Here is a 22,086-nt window from a genome sequence, read left to right on the forward strand (position 1 = left end):
GAATGGTTGAGAGTAATAATACTTTTTCTGTATTACAGAGTAACTCTATTAAATGGCTCTCTTGGTCAATTTGGCAATGCTACCCGACAGAAAGTTTTCGAAGCCATCCTTAGGGTGATCTCAGGTAACTAGTAATCAGAGCAGTCCCAGTGCTTTAAGCTGCCCCAAGCAAAAGGCTGGTGTGCTGCATTTTGGATGGAGGGGGCAGAACAGCAGAGACTATAAGGGGTGAAGGACACTTTCACAAGAACCCTATTTAGCTGACTTGGTTAGATGCCTAAGGATGCTGTTCCCCTGTGGCTACATCCCTTTGCTCTTGGATCCCCCAATGGGGCTCAGAGTGTTGACTTACCTTTTACAGAGTTCTTGTAATGATTGTTAAAATGATACATAAGAGGAACTTCACATTATCAATGTTTTAAATAAATATCAGTATGATTATTACTAAGGATGTAGGCTTTACTTTCATCCTCAGTAAAGGGTAATGTTTAAATCAAGTATAAATTTCTAATTTTGGAAAAATCAAGCTTGATGTTTCAAATATTAAACATCCTGATAATGTTTTTACTTGAGAAATTTAAAAATTACCAAATGATGTTACCTGATTTTTATTGAAATATCTTTTGTCCTCCCTTCTTTGACTTCTTCAGTCTCCTCTCTTCGATGCTATGTTTCGCACACCAATTTTTGGGTGTTTCTAGAAAAGACATTTCAGGGTTTTGTTGACTTCCTGACTTTGAAGGATCTGGAAACTTTAATTCCCTCCTTTGACCTCCCAAAGGTACTGTTGTTATTCATTCACAACAAAATTGTATCTAAATATGCATGCAGATTTTTCTTCTTCCTAATTTCTGCTTCAGATTGTTGTTCAGCAGATTGTTGATCTATTAGTTGTGGTAGGAATTGGTTGGCTGGCTTGTTGACTGAGCCTGAAGTTGTGGGCTAAGGGAGAGGGACTGGCCCAAAGTCACCCAGCTGGTTTTCTTTCCTAAGCCAGAACTAGAAGTCACAGTCTCCCAGTTTCTAGCCCAGTTCCTTAACCACTAGCTCAAATTGGCTCTCAATCATTCATGCAGGAACGACCCGTGAAAAATATCCCACTTAGCCAACACTGGGGAGCTGCATTGCCCCCCCCCCAAAAAAAATTATCTGTTCTCCTGTACAATCAGGGCATGAGTCCTTCTTGCTACCTCGCTATGCTAACCTCACTAGCCTCTAGTTGTCAAGGTTCCAAATAGCATCCAAAAGTAAACCAGAGTCCAAGGCAAAGGATTCCTCAAAGTTCTAATTTATTAAGAGAGCCATGTTGGCACATCTGGGAAAGCCCGAATCTGAAAGCTTCCAGGTTTTCTCACCCAGTTGAAAGTTCAAGAGCCTGCCCCTACACCAACAAATTCATGGCCCAATCTCCCACGGCCACACTGGCAGCTTCTACCCATCCAGTTCCGGACAGGTGTAGAGATAAAGAGTGACCTTGGCTTTCCCGAAATAATTTTGTTATGGCTACATATCACCCAACTCCGTATAATCCCCCCTCCCATGTTCCCACAGTAGAAAATGCATAATAGAAAGTGTTGCAGGCCTAAAGTCCCAAAAGGAAAAGATGGCTTGCAGGCCTGACAGGCAGCCTCCCCTCAGAAGAAAAGCATGACCTGTAAAGAGAATAATGTAGGGGGTTAACATAAGTATAACTAACCACCTCCCTCCCCCAGGGAGCCTCTTTGGCTTATCGGGAAATTTATCATGAAATTGTTTCACTAACTTGTCAGCTTTTACGTTCCACTTTTTACCCATGTAGCTTCAGACAAAGGGTATCCCTCCCAATGTACTAAATATTGTAAATGACCTCTATATAATCTAGAGTCTATTTTTTTCACTTTGTAGTGAGTTTCTCCCTGATTTACTACTGGAGAAGGGGTTGGTTGGGTCAGTGGTCTTAAATTAGACCCAATCACAGGTTTCAGCAAGCTACAGTGAAAAACTGGTTGAATCTTCCCTAGGATTCTAGGCGGGCTGAGTTGAACTGTTACTGGGTTAATTATTTTGACTATTGGGAAGGGACCTAAGAACTCCCTCATTCCAGCCCCAATAGCTCATCTCAAAGACCAGATCTGTGATTCACAAAGCTCCCCTCGTCCGGGACCTGATATTAGACAAGGGGGCAGATCTGGCATGTATTACTGAAACCTGGTTGGGCCATGAGGGAGGAGTCCCCCTCTCTGAAATGTGCCCTGAAGGGTTTCAGGTGCTTCACCAACCGCAACACCAGAAAAGGGGTGGGGGAGTAGCTGCCATCATCCGAAGGTCACTGGTTTCTCGTGGGATCCCTGCTCCGGAGATTGTCGGATGTGAGTCTCTTCTGGTGAAGTTGGACCTTGGGGGTCAAACGGGCTTGTTGCTAATGTACCTACCTCCCAGCTGCGTTGCAACAGCCCTGCCTGCGCTCCTGGAGTCAGTAGCCGGACTGGTGGTTGAATTCCCCAAACCTATAGTATTGGGGGATTTCAACCTGCCATCTCTTGGCGAATGCTCTGATGGGGCGCAGGAGTTCATGGCTTCCATGGACTTGACCCAGGTAATTCTGGGCCCAACTCATACAGCGGGACACACGCTCGACCTCGTGTTTCTCTTGGGGCAGTGGAGACGTGATCTGAAATTAGAGGGCATTGAGATCTTGCCCCTGTCATGGTCAGATCACTTCCTACTGAGGCTGGACTTTCAAAAACCACTCCCCCACTGCAGGGAGGTGGAGCCGATTAAGTGGTTCCGCCCCAGGTGACTGATGGACCCATTGGGATTTCAAACGGAGCTTGGGGATATACCTGACTCCCTTGCCTGCAGCCCAACAGAGTCCTTGGTCACTGCTTGGAATATAGTGGTGGCTGGGGCTCTTGACTGGATTGCGCCTTTGCAGCCTCTCCATGGCAGTGGATCCAGGAGGGCTCCTTGGTTTACCAAGGAACTCCGGGAGATGAAGCACCAAAAGAGACGCCTAGAGCGATGCTGGAGGGCTAGTAACTCCGAATCTGACTGAGCATTGCTAAGAGCCTATATTAGGGCTTATCTCGTGGCGATACGGGCGGCAAAATGTGCACATTTTTCCACTCTTATTGCGTCCGCAGAATCTCGCCCGGCCGCCCTGTTTAGGATTACCCGCTCCCTTCTGAAGGGGAGGGATGCGGAGGAACCCTTGCAGGGAAGAGCTGAGGAATTTGTTCAGTTTCTGTCGGATAAAGTCGCCCAGATTCGGATGGACCTGGACTCCACTAGGGCAGTTCCTGCCGAGATGCCGGGGGTGGGCCTTGATTGGATTTCTTGGATTGAGTTCCAACCTGTTACTCTTGAGGAAGTGGACAAGGCCATGGGAGCGGTAAGTGCCTCCACCTGCTTACTGGACCCGTGTCCCTCCTGGCTGGTTTCTGCCAGCAAGGAGGTTATACGAGGCTGGTTCCAGAGAATTATTAACACCTCTCTACAGGAGCCCCTAAAGGATGCGGTGGTGAGACCCCTCCTTAAGAAACCTTCTCTAGATCCAGCTATTCTTAATAACTATCGTCCAGTCTCCAACCTACCCTTTGTTGGGAAGGTTGTTGAGAAGGTGGTGGCCTTTCAACTCCGACGGTTCTTGGATGAAGCTGACTATCTTGATCCCTTCCAGTCGGGTTTCAGGCCTGGTTACTCCACCGAAACTGCTTTGGTCACGCTGACCGATGATCTCTGGCGGGCCAGGGATAGAGGATTTTCCTCTATAGAGGATTTTCCTCTATCCTGGTGCTTCTTGAGCTCTCAGCGGCCTTTGATACCATCGACCATGGTATCCTTCTGCAAAGACTGGGGGAGGTAGGAGTGGGAGGCACCGTTTTACGGTGGTTCTCCTCTTATCTCTCTGACAGGTCGCAGTTGGTGTTGGTAGGAGGACAGAGGTCGACCCCTAGGCCCTTCAAATATGGGGTGCCGCAGGGCTTGGTCCTGTCCCCTCTCCTATTTAACATCTACAGCCCGTGGCAAAGACTGCCTCTACCTTCCCTTCTACCCCCTTCCCACGCAATGTAAGTTTGGCTTTGATGACAAAGGGGCGGACAGCTGTAGTTATCATCAGGTCATCTTCGCTGCTGTTTTCCTCTGCTGAGCCTGGAAGGGTTTCACCGTCTGGCAGACTGTCTCCTCAGGTTGGGGAGAGACTTCGTCCATTTGGTCGGCGAGATGACTCTTTTTGGGTGGTTTTCATGGGGTCCTTCTTGTCCCACTTGTGGCGGGGTACGCGCTTGTGGGATTGGGGCCAGGTCCAAGCATTCCAAAGCTCTGTGCCCATGTTGGCTACACCAGTAGCACTTTATTGTTCCAGCTGATTTGGGGGTAGATGGCTTGGCTTGCTTTGTTTGGGTTCGGCATCCCAGGGGTCTTCTAGCCAGCTTTTCAGTGGTCGGCTTTTGGTGGGGATTGAGGTCGTGGTCCAGAATAACTGCAGTAGTATACCAATTCTGGATGTGCTCCGTTACCCCTCGGATGCTGCACGCCCTCTCAGTTTAGGATCTAGGGCATTCTTGAACGAGTTTCTCCTAAACTCCCAAACTAATTCTTTTGCGGGATGCCTGGCCTGCCTCAACCCTTGGATTTGTGCTTCCGCTTCCACATGTTCGGCAATACTGTTAAATCGGATTCGCATCTGTTGAACAAATCCATCAGCGTCTTCTAATTCAGGAGCTGCTTCATCGTGGAGCTCTGCTACCCATTCGGATGCCTCCCCCTCATTCATTCCTTCCGTAACGGCCGAAACCAGTTCGTGGTCGTAAGGGTATTGATTTCTGTATTGGTTGATGTGTGCCCAAACTCCATTTAGGAAATAGGCTAGCTTTCCAGGAGTCCCATCAAACATTGCCCGAAATTGGGAAGGTGCAGGAGCTGGTGGAGCTGATTCCTGGATTTGCACGGGCAGTTGGGCAGGAACTTGGGGCTGGACCCCCTCCCCCCTGCAGCGCTTGACACTGGTCTTATTTGGATGCTGATTTTCTATTCTTTTTCTTTTTTTTCAGATTGTGAATACTGTTCCGGCATATGATCTAGCTGACCTGTTTTCTAGAGAGGGATTCATTGATGATGATCCTTTCTTGACAGCTGTGTTAAAGATCTATAATAAAACTGGCTTATTTATTGACAGACTTTACCAGAAAAATATTATTGTAAGAAACAGTTATGGATTATTTAACAAACTATTAAAAAGTGAGCTTTAAGTATAATATGTATGTACAGTATAAACATTATTATAAACTAGATTTAATATAGCTGCCCACTCCAGGGACTCTGGGCAACTTACAGAATGTAATACTAGTAACCAGATCTTATGCCATGAAAGCCTTTAAAAGTAAGTACCAGCGCCTTGAATTGCATTCATGGCACAGCAGTGACACGTGTCCGTTGCTGCTTGCCCTGCTACATTTTGAACCAGCTATAACTTTCATAACAGTCTTTCTCAACCTCAGTTCTGGTTGAGAATTGAAGTACACACATGTTAAAGTTGCTGTGATTAAAAAACCCTGTTGCAGATGGCCTAGAGGGCAGCCTTGTCTGAAATGCTGGCAAAGTTCAATTGCTAGGTCCTCCCAGTCAAGGAAAGGGCATAATTGGCCCACGAGATGTATCGGCATTGTTTTTTTTTTATTGTTCTCATCCCTGGTTAGATTTCTAGCACTCAGATCTTAGTTCTACAGCTTTCCTCTTGCAGGACATTCTTCCAAACAGCACCAAGGCAGCTCTTTTGGCTGGGCTGTGGCCCAGTGTGGTTTCTAGCAGCGAAGAGGCTGAGGTGTCCTTGTGGCTGGATAGACGCTTGGCTGATTTCTTCATGTTTCTTAATGGTGATATGTTGAATGCTAGTGAGACCTTGAACACCAGCTGTGGGACATTCCAAAAAATGTAAGTATGTAGCCATGTCAATATGCTGACATGGAGTCCTACCTCACTTTGGAACTCTCCAGATAGATGGCACTGCAGTATCCAACTAATGGGAATTAGGAATGGATTTTTCGAAAAAGAAGACTTGCTTTCTATAAGCAATTATAGTGATGGCGGCACAGTGGTTAGAATACCGCATTGCAGGCCAACTGCCCATAAGCAGGAGTTTGGCTTAAACTCAGCCTTCCGAGATTAGTAAAATGAGGACCCAGATTGCTGGGGGCAAGTTGCTGACTTTGTAAAGCACTTAGAGGGGTCTGTAAAGCACTATGAAGTGGTTATTGTTATAAGCATTTTATAATGAGAGTGTTGTCAATTTTCTTTCCTATCATTGGTACACTAATTGTATACTCATTCCTATCTTTGGTACACTGGGTGAAACCAGGCTTAATAGCAGTAACTGTGAGAGGGATCTTGGAGTCTTAGAGGGCAAACAATTAAATATGAACCAGCAGTGGTTCAGCCAAAAAACCCAATGCAATCCTAAGTTGCATTAACAGAGGGATACAATGAAGATCAAGTGAGGTATTAATATCATTCTCTAAAGCCTTAGTAAGACTACACCTAGAATACTGTATCCAGTTTTGGTCACCACACTATAAAAAGATGGTGAGACTCTAGGAAAAGTACAGAGAAGAGCAACCAGTATGATGAGGGGTTTGGAGGCTAAAACATATGATGAATTGTTGCAGGAAGTGGGCCTGCCTAGGGAAGAGTCTAGGGAAGAGAAGGACCAGGGCCAGGGGAGACATGATAGCAGTCTTTCAATAGTTGAGGGGCTGTGACAAAGAGGAGGGGGTCAAGCTATTTTCCAAAGCACCTGAAGGCCACACAAGGAACAATGGATGGAAACTGAACAAGGAAATATTCAACCTTGAAATAAGGAGAGCTTTTCTGACAGTGAGAGCAATCAACCAATGGAACAACTTGCCTTTGGAGGTTGTGGGAGCTTCATCACTGGAAGTTTTCAAAAAGAAACTGGACTGCCATCTGTCAGAAATGGTGTAGGGTCCCCTGCTTAGGTCCCTAAGGTCCCTTCCAACTCTATTAATCCTTTAAAATGTCTTTAAAATGTCTCTAGCTTCTTCCATTCAACATTTTATTTATGTTCTGCTTGTTGGAACTTACATTACACCCAATAAGATTTTGAATTCTGAATCAAAGAGATTGTTTATTTTTATGTGTTTATCTAATAGTTTGGCTAAGTGGTGGTCAGCTAGTAAAGCTAATGAGTTTGCAAGAAAGAAGTCTGCTTCTCTGAGATTTTCTCTCTCTCTCTACTGGCCAATATTTACTCCATACCTCTCATTCTACAGAGTGAACAAACTGAATGAAAATATTGTGATGTTCAAAGATAAGGAAGAAGAAATTTACTTTTCCATCAAAGCTTATCTGATTGGTAAGGCCATGGAAGAAGTTTTCTTTCTCTTTCCCCCGCAAGAGGTGCTGCATGTAGAGCTGACTATAGGCCCAACATGTAACCATACATAGCTCACATGTAACACCTTCTCAGATCAGCACAAGGCACAAGGACCTTCACATCAGAATGAGGTTCATTAAGTCTCTACAAGTCTTCAATGTAGTTTGAAATAGGTTGGCTTATAAAAGCCAATGTCCACCTAAGTTGGAGTCCTCATGTAAAAAGGTCTGTCAAAACTCCTGCACATAAAGTTTCCCTCACAAGTTTAAAGGAAGAAGAAAAAGTCACATATCTATTTCAAACTGCTTGCTGTAGTAGAAATCCCTTATTTATGTGTCACTATGACAGTGTGATATATCTGTCTTGATCTCAAGTCTTGGAGTTGAGATGACCATAGACTGATCCTGCTGGTTTTCTGCCAGGAACAGTCAGAAAGAAAACGATACCAGTAATTGCCACCAGTCTGGATCCCATAACATTGTTAACTCCTAATTCTTAGCATTGTATTAATATTAGCTAGTTTGTTTATAGCATTTTCTAGTGGTATTAAAAATGCAAGTGCTTTAAAGTACTTTAAAAACTATAAAATAAAAACCAGGTTAAAAATGTATCAAAGAGATCAGTGTCTGGAATTAGATTTCTTTAAAAATAACTGGAATAATTTTTCATACAGCAAGCAAAAGCAGACCACGATGCTACAATCCCAGCAATCCCGAGAGGTCCAATTGGCTTGTGATGTATCTTGGGAACTATATTCGTTATAGCAGTGCCAGAGACATGCGCTTATTCACAAACAAGAGTGCTGCCATAGTACGTATTGCTGCTGGAATTGTTTTAAACAAAACCTGTTGGGAAAACTGAAGTCTGAGCAAATTCTCTTTAGAAAATAATAACTTATGCCTGATACGTTTATTGTTAATTTTTATTCAACCCACAGGGATAACATCACATTGTTTAGAACAATGGAATGATCAATGGGGCCTCTGCTGTGGGGTCAGTAAAGCTAAGATAACAACTGTGATTAATGGGCAGAGTTTTAATTGCACAGCCATGGTTGCCATCTTTTTTCATTCCATGTGAATAAATAGATTATATTCAAAATATTTTGAATACAACTTTTTCTTGGTTAAGTAAGTTTATTATTTCCTATTATAGAATGTCAGTTGGTCCTACCTGAACTGCATGTCTCAAGGGTGGGCATGGGAGCAGTCACTGTGTGGGTATTGTTACGGCCCAATTGCCTGGAGACTGAGGAAATCTGAGGTCACATCCTCTGTTCCTCCTGGAGACTCCCCAGATTAACCGATGGTTCGGAAGAAGGACCTGGAAGGGAAGAGAAGGAAACAAAACCAACGGCAGCTTCTCTTCCTGAAACGTGAATGGTCTGTGAATGCCACTCAGGCCCGGCGCTGGCGCCTGACGGGCAGGAAGTGACTGCTCCCACGCCCACCCTTGAGACATGCAGTTCAGGTAGGACCAACTGACAGTCTCCAAGGTGGGGCGTGGGAGGAGTCACTGTGTGGGACATACCAAAGCTAGATGTCCATGGGAGGGATTATTGGGCCTGAGTTGCCCGAGTGTCCAGGACACCATGAAGAACCTGCCTCCCGAAGGATGCCTCGGCCGAGGCATAGGTATCTAGCCGGTAATGTTTGATGAATGGTGAAGGAGAAGACCAGGCTGCAGCTCTGCAGATGTCCTCGATGGGGGCCTGGGTGGACCAGACCGCTGAGGTGGCTGCACTCTTAGTGGAGTGTGCAGTAATGCCCTGTGGCACGGGCAGCCCTCGGGCTTCGTAGGCCTTGGAGATGGCCAGCCTAATCCACCTGCTGATGGTGGTAGGCAAGACCTTGGCGCCTTTGGCAGATGTGTGGTAGGAGACAAAGAGTGCCTCCGACCATCTGAAGGGGGCTGTGCGCTTTAGGTAAATGCGCTGGGCCCTTCTTACATCTAGGCGATGCCAGGACTTCTCCCTCTCAGAGGAAGGGTGAGGGCAGAAGTCTGGGAGATTGATCTCTTGTCCCCTGTGGAAGGGGGAATTGATCTTGAGCATGAAAGCCGGGTCAGGTCTGAGGACGACTGTTATTGTGGAAAGTACAGAGGTCGGCCCTAGAAGAAAGAGCGTTAAACTTGGAAACCCTCCTGGCCGAGGTGATGGCCACAAGGAAGACAACCTTGAGGGTGAGAAGTTGAAGGGTAACTTCCCTAAGGGGTTCGAAGGGTGGCTCCAGGAGTGCCTGGAGAACTGGGGGAAGATCCCAGGTGGGAAACCAGTGGACCACCGGAGGCCGGAGGTTGGCTGCTGCCCTAAGGAATCTCTTGATGACTGGAACCTGGGAGAGGGACTGTGAGCCCTCCCCTCGGAGGATGATGGCTAGAGCCGATACATGTCTGCGTAGGGTGTTGTGAGCCAAACCTTTATCCAAGCCGTCCTGGAGGAAGTCCAGGACCTGAGGGACGGAGGCTGATGAAGGCTCTACCTGCCTGGGTTGGCACCAGACGGCGAAGGCGGCCCATGTCACGTCGTAGATGCAGGTAGTGGATCTCCTTCTGGAAGCCTCCAGGGTGCTGATGACTCTAGAAGAGATCTGGGACACCCTCAATTGCTCCCGCTCAAGACCAGGCGGTTAGATTGAGCCACTCTGGGTCTGGGTGGATCAGACTCCCCTGGCGCAGCTCTATCCTCTCCTGTGGGAGACGCCAAGGGGGAAGGACTGACAACTCCACCAGATCCACGAACCAGGGTCGCCGTGGCCAGTGAGGGGTTACCAGGATGATCTCTGCCCTCTCTGCCACTAGCTTCCTCACGACCCCTGGTATGAAAGAGAGCGGGGGGAAGGCGTACAGGAGGCCTGCCGGCCACCTGCAACATAGAGAGTCGGTGTCCACCACCCCCTGTGTGGGAAACCGGGATATGAACTTCAGAACCTGTGCATTCGATGGAGTGGCGAAGAGGTCCACCGTCGGATGACCGAACCTCTGGCTGATGTGGGCAAAGGTGCTGGGATGAAGTTGCCACTCCCCGTGGTCCACCGTCTCCCTGCTGAGCCAGTCTGCCTGTTGGTTGTCCACTCCGGAGATGTGCTCCGCTCGAATCGACAGGAGGTTCTGCTCCTCCCAGCACCCCAGGCGCTTTGCCTCATCGCGAAGAGCCACGGAGTGGGTGCCCCCTTGCTTGTTGATGTGAGCCTTTGCCGCCATGTTGTCCGTGAGAACCAGGACATGCTTCCTGGTGACCATCTGCTTGAACCGGCGCAGGGCTAGGTGGATTGCCCTTAGCTCCAGCCAGTTGATGTTCCTCCACAGGTCCGTCGGTGTCCACCAGCCCTGGGCCAGCTGGGACTGTAGGTGGGCTCCCCAGCCGAACAGACCTGCATCCGTGGTGAGGACCAGCCTGTCCGGTTCCCTGAACAGAGATCCCTTCGCCAGAGAGGAAGGCCTCCACCAGCGAAGGGAGAGCAATACCTGCGGGGTCACTAGGACCTTGAAGCTGGCGTTGGATGTTCTGTTCCTCTGGTGGGGAAGTAGGAACCACTGCAGGTCTATGGTGTGGAGGCGAGCCCAGGGGACGATCCCAATGCAGGAGATGAGCTTCCCGAGGAGCCTGGAGAGAAGTGCTACAGGAATAGATTGGAGCCTGCGAATCTCCTGGACCAATTCCACGATGCTGTCCCCACGCTCCTGGGATAGGAAGACCCTACCCTCCACTGAATCTATGATGGTACCCAGATGTTGGAGCCTGGTGGAGGGAGTTAGGTGGCTCTTCTCGAAATTAATCGAGAACCCCAGGGATGACAAGGTACTGATGGTGGTAGCTAAATCCCTCTCTGTGTGGGGAGCTGCGGGGGCTAGGACTAAGATGTCATCTAAATAAAAATGTAATCTGACCGGAAGGGAACGGAGGTAGGCTGCGGCCATTACCTTGGTGAATGTTCTGGGAGCAGAGGCCAGACCGAAGGGAAGTGCCCTGTATTGGTAATGGTCTCCCTGGTAGGAGAACCTGAGAAACCTGCGATGGTCGGGGGCGATCATAATGCGGAGGTAGGCCTCCGTGAGGTCAATGGAGGCTAGGAAATCCCCCTCCCTGACCCCCTCCAAGATGGATTTGAGTGAGGCCATCTTGAACTTCCAGTAGACTATCCTGGAGTTCAAGAGCTTAAGGTCTAAGATGGCTCTCCAGCCTCCTGAACCTTTGGGGACTAGGAAAAGGTGTAAGTAGAAACCTGATCCCTTCTCCTCCTCCGGGACCGGCTCTATGGCACTAATGTCCAGGAGGTGGCAGATGGCTTCGTGCATGAGAGCGCGTTTAGTTGGGTTCTTGGAGGAGGGAAAGGTGCGGAATCTACTGGGCGGAAGAGAGCGGACCTCCAGGTGGAGCCCTGCCTTGATGGTTTGGAGGACCCAGGCATCTGAGGTGATGCCTTCCCAGTGAGCTGTGAAAAAGGAAAGGCGACCGCCGATGGGTAGATTCGATGCCGAATCACTTACCCCTGCGGAAGGAGTGGCCGCCCCCTCCTCGAAAGGGCCACTTGCCGGCCTGTTGGGGTCTGAACCTCTCCCTGGAGAACTGCCTGTCCCCCTGTCTGGAGTACCTGGGTGCAGAGTACCTGTGAGCCTGGTTGTCCTGTTCCAGCGGTCGGTACAAAGCCCTTCTGGCGTTTGTGATCTGTGCGTCTGGTGGTGAACGGGAAAACCTTCCTTTTATTCTTATCCTCGACGAGGATGGAGTCCAGAGCGGGTCCAAAGAGCTTGTCTCCTGTGTATTCTGCCTCCACCATGGGCCACTTTATCCGGAAATCCAATGACGAAGCCATAGAAGGCGTCTAGACGCCACAGAAAATGATAGAGCCCTGGAGGAATACTTTACCACATCCAGGGTTGCGTTGGCTGAGAACTGGATCGCCGCTAGCAGCTTCGTGATGTCCTGTTGAAGTCTTACGTCTGAGGCGGGCGTCCTGTCCCGGATCTGCTCCAGCCACAAGATGGCGGACCTATTAAAGAAGGATGCGGTTACCGCCGCCCTGATGGCCCACAAAGCAGCCTGGAAGGTCTTACGCATGATCAGCTCCGCTCTCCTGTCTTCTGCCTTCAGACTGGTGGAGATGTCTCCTGTTACTACGGAGGAAGCGGAGGCCAAGGCTGCCACTGGAGCATCCACGGAGGGCATCTGCAAAGCTTGGGTGAAAGCTGGGTTTAAATTGTAGAACCTACGGTCATTGCTCCCATGCGTGGGGAAGGACCCTAACTTGGTCCACTGCGACTTGAGTGCCTCCATGAAAAGGTCTGGAGTTGGAATCTCCTCATTCTCCACCGGGGGACTGTGAAAAGGGCCCTGCTTCTTCTTTTCCCCACTAGTGCTGGGGGTGGGGTTCTGGCTAGCCTTTGGAGGAGGCTCCAGATCTGCTGTGGCCCTAGCCTTGCACAGAAGGGAACTGAATGACAAGGGGGAAAACAACCCTGCAATGTAGGAGACTTCTGAGGGAGATGGATCCTCATCTTCTGAAAACCCCAAATCCTTCTGCTCCTCCTCCCCTGACTCTGATCCCTCGCTGGCAGTGGAAGGTGATGAGGCTCGGGGGTCCCTGGGGGGTGGAGAGTACGGCTTGGCTGTGTGATCCTGTGGGTCCCCACAGGTAGACTGGGGCCTGGCTACCTGAAACTGGTGCTGCATGCCTGAGGTAATGCCATCTGCAATAGCCTTAGCCAGCACAATCTGGAATCCCTCTGGCAGTTCTGGGTAGGCAGGGGAAAGGGTAGGAGGTTCCCTGTAGTCCCTGTGCTCTGGGGCCTGAGGGGCCAAAGGGTGCCTGGAAAAGCCCCCTGTCTTGCGCCCAAAGGGATCCCCCCTTGGCCCTGGAGAGTGGGAAAGAGATAGAGGGGGGGACAAGGGGCTGCGTTCCCTTGAGTGCCTCGCTGAACCTGGGGATCCAGGTTCCTGGGAGAGAGAAGGGGGCCTGCAGGGAGAGTGAGATCTAGCTGGGGAGGGGCTGATGCCCTCCTGCTGGTCGCCCTGGTAGATGGGGCCTCTTGCCTAGGCCTCTCCCTTCAAGAGGATTTGGAAGAACACTTCCTAGGGGGTGATCTCTCCCTGGGCCTGGGGCCTACCCCCTTGGAGGTTCCCTCACTCGGATCAGCAGGCCCTAGAGAGCTGGGAGCCCTGGCTCCCTTGTTCCTCGCGGCATCGCCATCGCAGTACTCACTGTGAGTCTTTCTCTCTCTCTCTCTACCTCCACAAGGCCTCTGCTCGCCAATCCGGTGCTCCTCTGGGCTCCTGCGGGTCAATCAGAGGCTGCTGCATCACCTGCGCTGGGCCTCCACCGATGGCCAAAGGAATCGGGCCCGAAGAAGCTGTTCTCTGGAGGTGCTGGTGAGCTGGGAGACTGCAACAGTCTCCTTAGTGCTATGCGCGCATGTGCCCACGATTCCAAAATGGCAACCATTGACCATGCGGTCCGTGTCTAGAGCGGTTCCTGCTGAGCCGCTCCTTCCTCCTCTTGCTGCCCTCGGAGTCTTTGTAGCTCTGATGACTTCCTCTTCACCTCCGGAGGGCAGCTGCTGCCCGGCCTGGCTTCTTGCACACACACCCCTTCACCGGGAGGTAGGAGAGATGGAAAAATTTTCTAAAAGTAAAATAAGGCTGTAGGAAAATCCTGTGGATACTGCAAAAGGGAGAAAAAGTCTACACTATTCACTGGAGAGTCACTGAATAGCTCCTGTTAGGCCGAAGGCTGAGGTTAATCTGAGGAGTCTCCAGGAGGAACAGGGGATGTGACCTCAGATTTCCTCAGTCTCCAGGCAATTGGGCCGTAACAATACCCACACAGTGACTCCTCCCACGCCCCACCTTGGAGACCAGAACAGAAGAATAGAGCAGGAATTAGAATAGAATAAAACAGAACAGGTTTTATGTAGCCAAGTGTGATTAGATACACAAGGAATTTGTCTCTGGTGTAGAAGCTCTCAATGTACATGTGAAGCAACAGAATAATAATAATGGTAATATACCAAGAAGAATGGGTAGTAAGGAAGATGAGAAGGATAATAATAATAATAAAACAACCTTACAAGATGGGTGAATATACCTAGACATAAGACAGTACTGTGAGGATTGGGTGTTCAGCTGACTGATGGTACGAGTACGATGTTTGCTTGTAGAATTTCATCATGATTTAACTGATTTTAACATGATGTGAGAACTGAGCTATTGCAGTTGTCAGTCATGTTGATGGCCTGGAGACTAAAACATATGAAGAACGGTTACAGGATTTTGGTTTGGCTAGTCTAAAGTAAAAAAGGACTAGGGGGGCATGATAGCAGTATTCCAGTATTTCAGAGTCTGCCACAAAGAGGAGAGGGTCAATTTATTTTCCAAAGCATCAGAGGGCAGGACAAGAAACAATGGATGAAAATTAATCAAGGAGAGAAGCAACCTGGAATTAAGGAGAAACATCCTAATAGTAAGGACAATTAACCAGTGGAAGAGCTTGCCTTCAGAAGTTGTGGTTTCTCCTTCACTGGAGATTTTTAAGAAGAGGCTAGGCAGTCACTTGTCTGAAATGGGATACGCCAAGGTCTCCTGCTTGAGCAGCGGGCTGGACTAGAAGCCTACAAGGTCCCATCCAGCTCTATTCTGATATAAAATTTGCTGGTTGATCCCTCATACTGGAAAGTCCTTACACAATTTGTATTTTCTTAGTTTCAAGATCTTGCTTTTAACCGAGACAACCTGGAGCTGATCAATAGAAATAAAATCCGTAAAGATTTGGCAGAAATGTATGCTACAGCATTATTTACTGTTGATTCGGATTTCAATCTTGACAGGTAAGTTGAAATGTCTTTCTGATGTGATTAATATATTTTAATATATTAACTATAACATTTAGGGGATGGGAGCTTCCCGGATAAGCAAATATTTTGTAGCTTTAAATAAGACACAGAATTGTTGAAGCTGCTTTTCCAGATAACCATTAAGAAATTCAAGGAAAAGTATTTGAATGCTAATATTTCAAAAATACATGTGTGAAATTTCCATCACATAGTAAGAAAATCTGCACAATTATGTAGTTGTAAAAAACATTTTCATTTTGTGGAAACGGAAATTTCCAATTCTGTGGAGTGAATGCATAGAATGGGGAGGGAAAACAGAGTTGGGGATCCAAACTAACCCTATCTATCTTACAGTAGCTCTTCGGGAAAGCTTCATTTCAGCCTGAAACAGCCACTGTATGAAGCAAATTGTAATGTGAAACACTAGTTAGTTAATCTTGCTTGAGCCTGAAAAAGCTAAACAGTCTCATATCCGATCAATACTTGGATGAAGAACCAGTCTAGAATATGTATACTGAAAAAAAAGAAGGCAAACTGTATTAACTTTATATACAGCAAATCTATATTGTTACCCCCCAAACCCCTACATAAATGGATCCATGAGGTCATCAGGAATTAAGCCCAACTCAAAGGAAGCTTTCCTTAACCTTTAGCACCTGTCTATTAGCCCTCTACCGAAGGCGAACAGGGCCTTTTGCTAGAAGTGCCCTCCTTCCACATGCATGCATCACCACAGAGCCACCATCAAAGGCATCCACGAAAAATAGGACATGTACATCAAGCGGTAGCTATTGCAGAGCATCAATTCAAGAAGCACCTAGCAGCTGCCTAGAGTTAACCCAAATCTTCAAAGATACGAGTCTCGGATAAATCTGAAGCAGCGGTTGGTCTTTGCTTTCTTCCCAGCCTTCCAGATCAACTCGTTTGTTTTGCACAACATTCAACCTTGATCTCCCATCTGAGCCCTGCAGAGGCCTTGAGCTTCATTGCCCGGGTCAACCACCATTGCAGTTCTTCCAACCCATCTGCCTCTGACCGCCAGGTGAACTCACTCAGCTTTTCTATTTGTACATGTTGCTCAGAAAATGATAGTCCTAAATTTGTGATATATATTGAAGCTTATTCATGAAAGGAGATTCATGGGCACTGCTGGATTGGATTGGGAAGTGAAAGAGGGCTGGGACCGCTAGTCTTTCCAGGTATCTTTTCTGAAAAGTCTAAATCAAACAGCAAATTACATTTGTTCTTTGGCTAAATATGCAGTCTAAACAAGCCAATTGTTTATACAACTGACTTTCTTTTTCATGCCCTTTGAAAAGCCAATATTTTTTCTGGTGGGAGAGGTCACGGTTCTATTCTCAGTGGGACACTGTTGTTGTTCACCAGAGGCTAGAACAGAGAAATGTTCCTTATACATGCAAATGTGGAGCCATTCCACAATGAATGGGATCAAGTTGGTATCATGGGAAATGTACAGAGAAGGTGGGTCTTTCTCCGTTCCTGTCTTTGATGTAAAAGATGGCAGAAGCTGCCTGATAAAGTAAGAGAGAATATAGAAGTAGGAAGAGATGGTCGGTGCTCCTTTACGGTGACCCTACAGGGCTGATCAGAGACCTTGTCATGGATAGGATTGGCCTAGGAACAGTGGCCTGGGAAGTAAATATAAGTAGCATTTTTCATATCACAGGCATGGAAGTGGGCTGGCCCCTGGGACAACAGAGAGAGAACTATCTGTGTTGCATGCAGGGATTCTTTGGTTTCGATTTACAGAAGTTTTCTTATTCAGAAATCAATTCCAAAAATGCAACATGCTAATCTTCAGCCACATGTTCATCACCATTATAACCATCTCTCTCACCCTTTGTTCTGCAGGGTCCCCTCCCCTGAACCCTGTCCTCCTGCTAGAAAACAGCTGCTGTTTGGACTGTCTCTTAATTGGGGATCAGCCTAGGTTCTGTTGAAAAAAGAACAGAGACCAATGTAAACATTCTTGTCAAAATCAGAATTATCCTGGAGACATTGGCAAGGGACTGGAGGGGGAAAGGTGTGGCTACAGCTCCCAGGCAGCCAATAGGAATAGTGCAGAACTTAGTCCTTCTCAGCACTGTCAACCACATCATTGATAAGGCATCCTTGTGCATTGTTCATGACAAAAATTGTATTGAGAGGAAAGGGAGGTCTATTTAAAATGTAGAGCTGGTCAAGATGGTTCACCGACAAAAGGGCGAACGACAAAACCGCGCCCAACTAAACCGCGTCGCTGATGTCATCAACAGGGCGACAACAGTGCGGAGACAGAAGCACGCTGTAAACCCTAAACCTAAACTTAACCCCTAACCCTAAACCTAATCCTAACCCTAACCCTAACCCTTAACCTAACCCTAAACCTAACCCTTAACCTAACCCTTAACCTAACCCTAACCCTAACCCTAACCCTAACCCTTAACCTAACCCTAAACCTAACCCTAACCCTTAACCTACCCTAAACCTAACCCTAACCCTTAACCTAACCCCAAAGCTAACCCTAAACCTAACCCTTACCTTAAGTTAAATCGGCTTTCTTTCAATGCGCTATTTAAAGCACCCTTCTTTCTCCGCGCTGGCTATTGTCGCCACGTTGATGATGTCAGCGACGCGGTTTAGTCGGGTGCGGTTTTGTCGTTCGCCCTTTTGTCGGGTCACGGGTCAAGACAACATTCTGCTTCCTTAGGTGCAGACTGGGATTGAAACCAAGGCAATCAGTGGTGGGTTCCTACTGGTTTGGCCTGGTTTGGCCGAACCGGTAGTAGTTTGGCGGCCTGGGTCACTGGAACCGGCAGCAACCCAGGCCTGCCAGGCCCCTGAACCGTTCTCCTGGTGGTACCATATGCACTACCATCTTGTTTTTTGCTTCTGCGTATGTGCAGAACAATTTGTATTGCTCTGCGCATGCACGTGCGGACACAGCACGCCCACGAGCAAACCGGCAGTAGTTACTGCCAGAACCTACCCCCTAAGGCAATGTCTCTGAATGAGACGTGTGGCACCTCAATTCCATCACTCACTCACTCACTCAAATGCATACCAGGAGGATATATCTTTTTTTATGTATATTTTTTTTATTTTTAATTTTCAAAACAGACACAACACAAAGAAACCTCCTTTACATACTGTAGAAAGTGTATTGGTTGGTTACAAAAGACTTTCGTGCATCTCTTCCGTAGTCAACAAACATAATTAATATTAACTCAAGTATTTTAACTCATATATATATTTGTACATATTACCATCATCATAGCTCCATTTTCATTTGACTATAATTGTTTAAACATCCTTCATCATAAAATATACCAAGATTTAAAACATAACCACATACTGGCATTTCATTTGCTATTTCTAATATCCTCCAATAACACTGAATCCTTATGGCCTATTCTGGCTAAACATCCATACTATTTAGTAACAAAAATTTCTAATCCTCCTTTCCAAATCACTGTTTACAATTTGCATCCAATTTCCTTATGTTGTACTCATGCATATATATACATTGTTATAATTATCCCTCCTTTGTTTGACTGTATCCTTTTTTAAAATAATTTTTTATTTATTTTTTATTTTCAAAACAAACACAACATAAAGAATCTTCCTTCTTTATATACTGTAGAAAGTGTACCAGTTGGTTACAAAAGACTTTCGTGCGTCTCTTCCACAGACATCAATCATAATTCATATTAACTCAAATATTTTAACTCAGATATTTATACATATTACCATCATCATTTGACTATAATTGTTTAAACGTCCTTCATCATAAAATATACCAAGATTTAATACATAACCACATACTGGTATTTCATTTACTATTTCTAAAATCCTCCAATAACACTGAATCCTTATGTCCTATTCTAGCTAAACATCCGTAATATTTAGTAACAAAATTTTCTAATCATCCTTTCTAAATCACTGTTTACAATTTACATCCAGTTTCCTTATGTTGTACATATATATATATATATATATATATATATATATATATATATATATATATATATATATATATATATATATATATATATATATATATATATGTGTGTGTGTGTGTGTGTGTGTGTATGTGTATGTGTGTGTATATGGTATTTGTGCTGATAAATAAATAAAGGGAGACTAGTATAGATCTATTTCAAACTATTTAGCTCTCATCAGCTAGCCATACCCTTACTGGGATTCAAACCTGAGCTGTATTGCATATTAGGCAGATGTATTAACCACTAAGCCACAGGCTCTGATCCGTTATCAGCTGAGCCAGGGAGAAAGGTATATATTTAAAGTCACAACCCCTGGTATGCCCCAATTATGGGAGGAAGCTAAATGCTTCCATTCTCTGTCCATCGGCTCGTCACAAGAGACCATCCAGACAGAAAGCCCAATATTTTACTGTTGCCTTTGTTACATTTGTGTGGTATTTGTGCTGATAAATAAATAAAGGGAGACTAGTATAGATCTATTTCAAGCTATTTAGCTCTCATCAGCTAGCCATACCCTTACTGGGATTTGAACCTGGGCTGTATTGTATATTAGGCAGATGTATTAACCACTAAGCCACAGGCTCTGATCTGTTATCAGCTGAGTGGTTAATATCAGTGGTTAATACATACCAGGGGTTGTGACTTTAAACATATATATATGTTTAATACACACATACACACATACACACATACATATATACACACATTGTTATCATTATCCCTCCTTTATTTGACTATATCATGTATCATAACATTTTTCCTCCTAATAATCAAGACTTAACTGAATCTAACTTAGTTCTTTTTTATTAATCTTTATATATAATCAAAAAGATTTCTAATTTTCCTTTCATGGGTACCATTCAATATTCATATCCAATTATTACTTATCATAACACTACACATTGTATACATTAGTAACATTATCAATTATTTATTTAACTATATCTAGTTACTAAATTTCACTAAGTTTAACTAGTTTTAAATTATACACTTCCATCTATCAACCTGTATCTTTCTAGTAGCAAAACAGTCTCATGTCTTCTGCCATTTGTGGTATCAGTCATCTAATCATCTCCTTAATCAAATTTGTATGGACTCCTCTTAGCAACTTATTGCTTATAAAATCTCTCATGTAATTTCGATGCCCTTCTTCTGTTTCCTTAATCAGCTTATCTTTAATTGTCAGTAGTGTTATCAATGATGTTGATAATAAAATTTCTCTCTTTAAATCCATAAATTCTTTTGTTTCTTCTTCTTCTGTATCTTGCCATCTGGGGTAGATTTCCCCTCCATTTAATTCCTCTTTCAGTATTTCAGTTTTTCCATTTCCAGACACAAACCAAATCACCATAAATATCAGCAGATTTAATTTCTTTATGGCCATTTTCCTCTTAGGTTTTTAGAATTCTAACCTCCACTTTTTCCACTTGATAAACATCTCCAACTTCTTCATCATATTTTGCTGTTAGATGCTCTAAGTCTTCCAACTTCTTCTCCATCCTCTCAAATGTGTTTGATAATTTCTGAATTACTAAGAATATCTTTTGCAGGCTTAAAGTTTCTTTCTGCTGTTGAAGTTGTGCCATTATCTCCAGCTAACAAACACTGCTGCTCTGGCTTGGAAGGTTTTTACAAGATTTAGCATAAATTCCCAATAAAGTTTTATTTTCACTTTTCTCTGGTTAAAGATATACTTCAAAGGGACATCTGTATGCTTTTCTTCTTATCACTCTCTAGAAACAGGCAGTGAGACCTTGGAGTGCCAAGCCAGGATAATCAGTAAGAAAAGTAAAAGTGTTTCATTTCCAATACACAAACCTCCAGCCTCCGAGTAGCAGTGTTATTATTACAATTTTATTTATTTCTTTTTGTATCTTTTTTATATTCCAAGTTAAAAGAAAGGTCCGATTCTTGAATGAGTTAGAAAAACACCCACAGTAATGAAAGAGGAGAATTTTAGTCCATAGGTTACAAAGGATAATAAAAGGAAAAAAAATAGAAGAAAACTTAATCCATTCATTTTAAAAGGCTTGCATAAATTCCAGCCATGAACATAGCATTTAAAAAATAAGATAATTCACTGTCCAAAACCATTCCAAACTTAATTCCGCCACTTATTTCTTCTGTTCTCCAATTTAAATTAATGTTAAGTTTTTTATAGGCAGTCTCTTTTAAAACGGTAAAAATTCCTCACCACCTGGAAACACTTTCTCTTTCCATAGTCTTCCATTTTGGAGCCAACCGGACTTCATCAGCATTGGCTGGGTTTTTGTCGCCGGCTTGAAGAACTTTTCTTGCATCGATCAGGGACTTTGCAATGTCCCTGAGATCAGCAAGACGTATTCTTCCTTTTCACCGTCTCTGCGGGACGGTTTAGGTCCGATTGGATCACCCAGTGGCGAAAGTATCAGCTGCGGTCTCGCAGCATCAAGACTGCACGTCTGTATCGTAGTGACGTTGGTTCCTCCTCTCCTTGACTGTATCCTTTATCATAACATTTTAATAATCAAAACTTAACTAAATTTGACTTAGTTCTTTTTTATTAACCTTTATATATAACCAGAAAATTTCTAATCTTCCTTTCATAGGTATCATTCAATATTCATATCCAATTATTACTTATCATAGCAATACATATGTATACATTATTATCATTATCAATTATTTATTTAACTATATCTACTATCACTAAATTTCACTATGCCATCTGGGGTAGAGTTCCCCTTCATTTAATTCCCCTTTCCGTATTCCACTCTTTCCATTTCCAGACACAAATCAATCACCATAGATATCAGCGGATTTAAATTCTTTGTGGTCATTTTTCTCTTCGGTTTTTAGGACTCTAATTGTCAACTTCTAAAGCATTGCCATGACTATTATCAG

General features: G+C 45.2%; 1 protein-coding gene across 1 annotated transcript in view; it reads left to right on the forward strand.

Moving 5' to 3' along the window:
* LOC106540135 (uncharacterized) overlaps window positions 1-22,086 on the forward strand; it is an 86,135-nt gene that overhangs the window by 23,644 nt on the left and 40,405 nt on the right. Inside the window, exons 11-18 of the mRNA XM_087729260.1 lie at window positions 39-124; window positions 651-781; window positions 5,034-5,180; window positions 5,723-5,913; window positions 7,269-7,351; window positions 8,046-8,182; window positions 15,069-15,193; window positions 16,106-16,241. Coding sequence (XP_087585386.1) covers window positions 39-124; window positions 651-781; window positions 5,034-5,180; window positions 5,723-5,913; window positions 7,269-7,351; window positions 8,046-8,182; window positions 15,069-15,193; window positions 16,106-16,241 — 1,036 coding nt within the window. The remainder of the gene's footprint in view (window positions 1-38; window positions 125-650; window positions 782-5,033; window positions 5,181-5,722; window positions 5,914-7,268; window positions 7,352-8,045; window positions 8,183-15,068; window positions 15,194-16,105; window positions 16,242-22,086) is intronic.

Source organism: Thamnophis sirtalis, unplaced genomic scaffold (assembly GCF_051295495.1).
Source record: "Thamnophis sirtalis isolate CommonGarterSnake01/CBP01778 unplaced genomic scaffold, rThaSir2_p1.2 scaffold_14, whole genome shotgun sequence".
Lineage (NCBI taxonomy): Eukaryota > Metazoa > Chordata > Lepidosauria > Squamata > Natricidae > Thamnophis > Thamnophis sirtalis.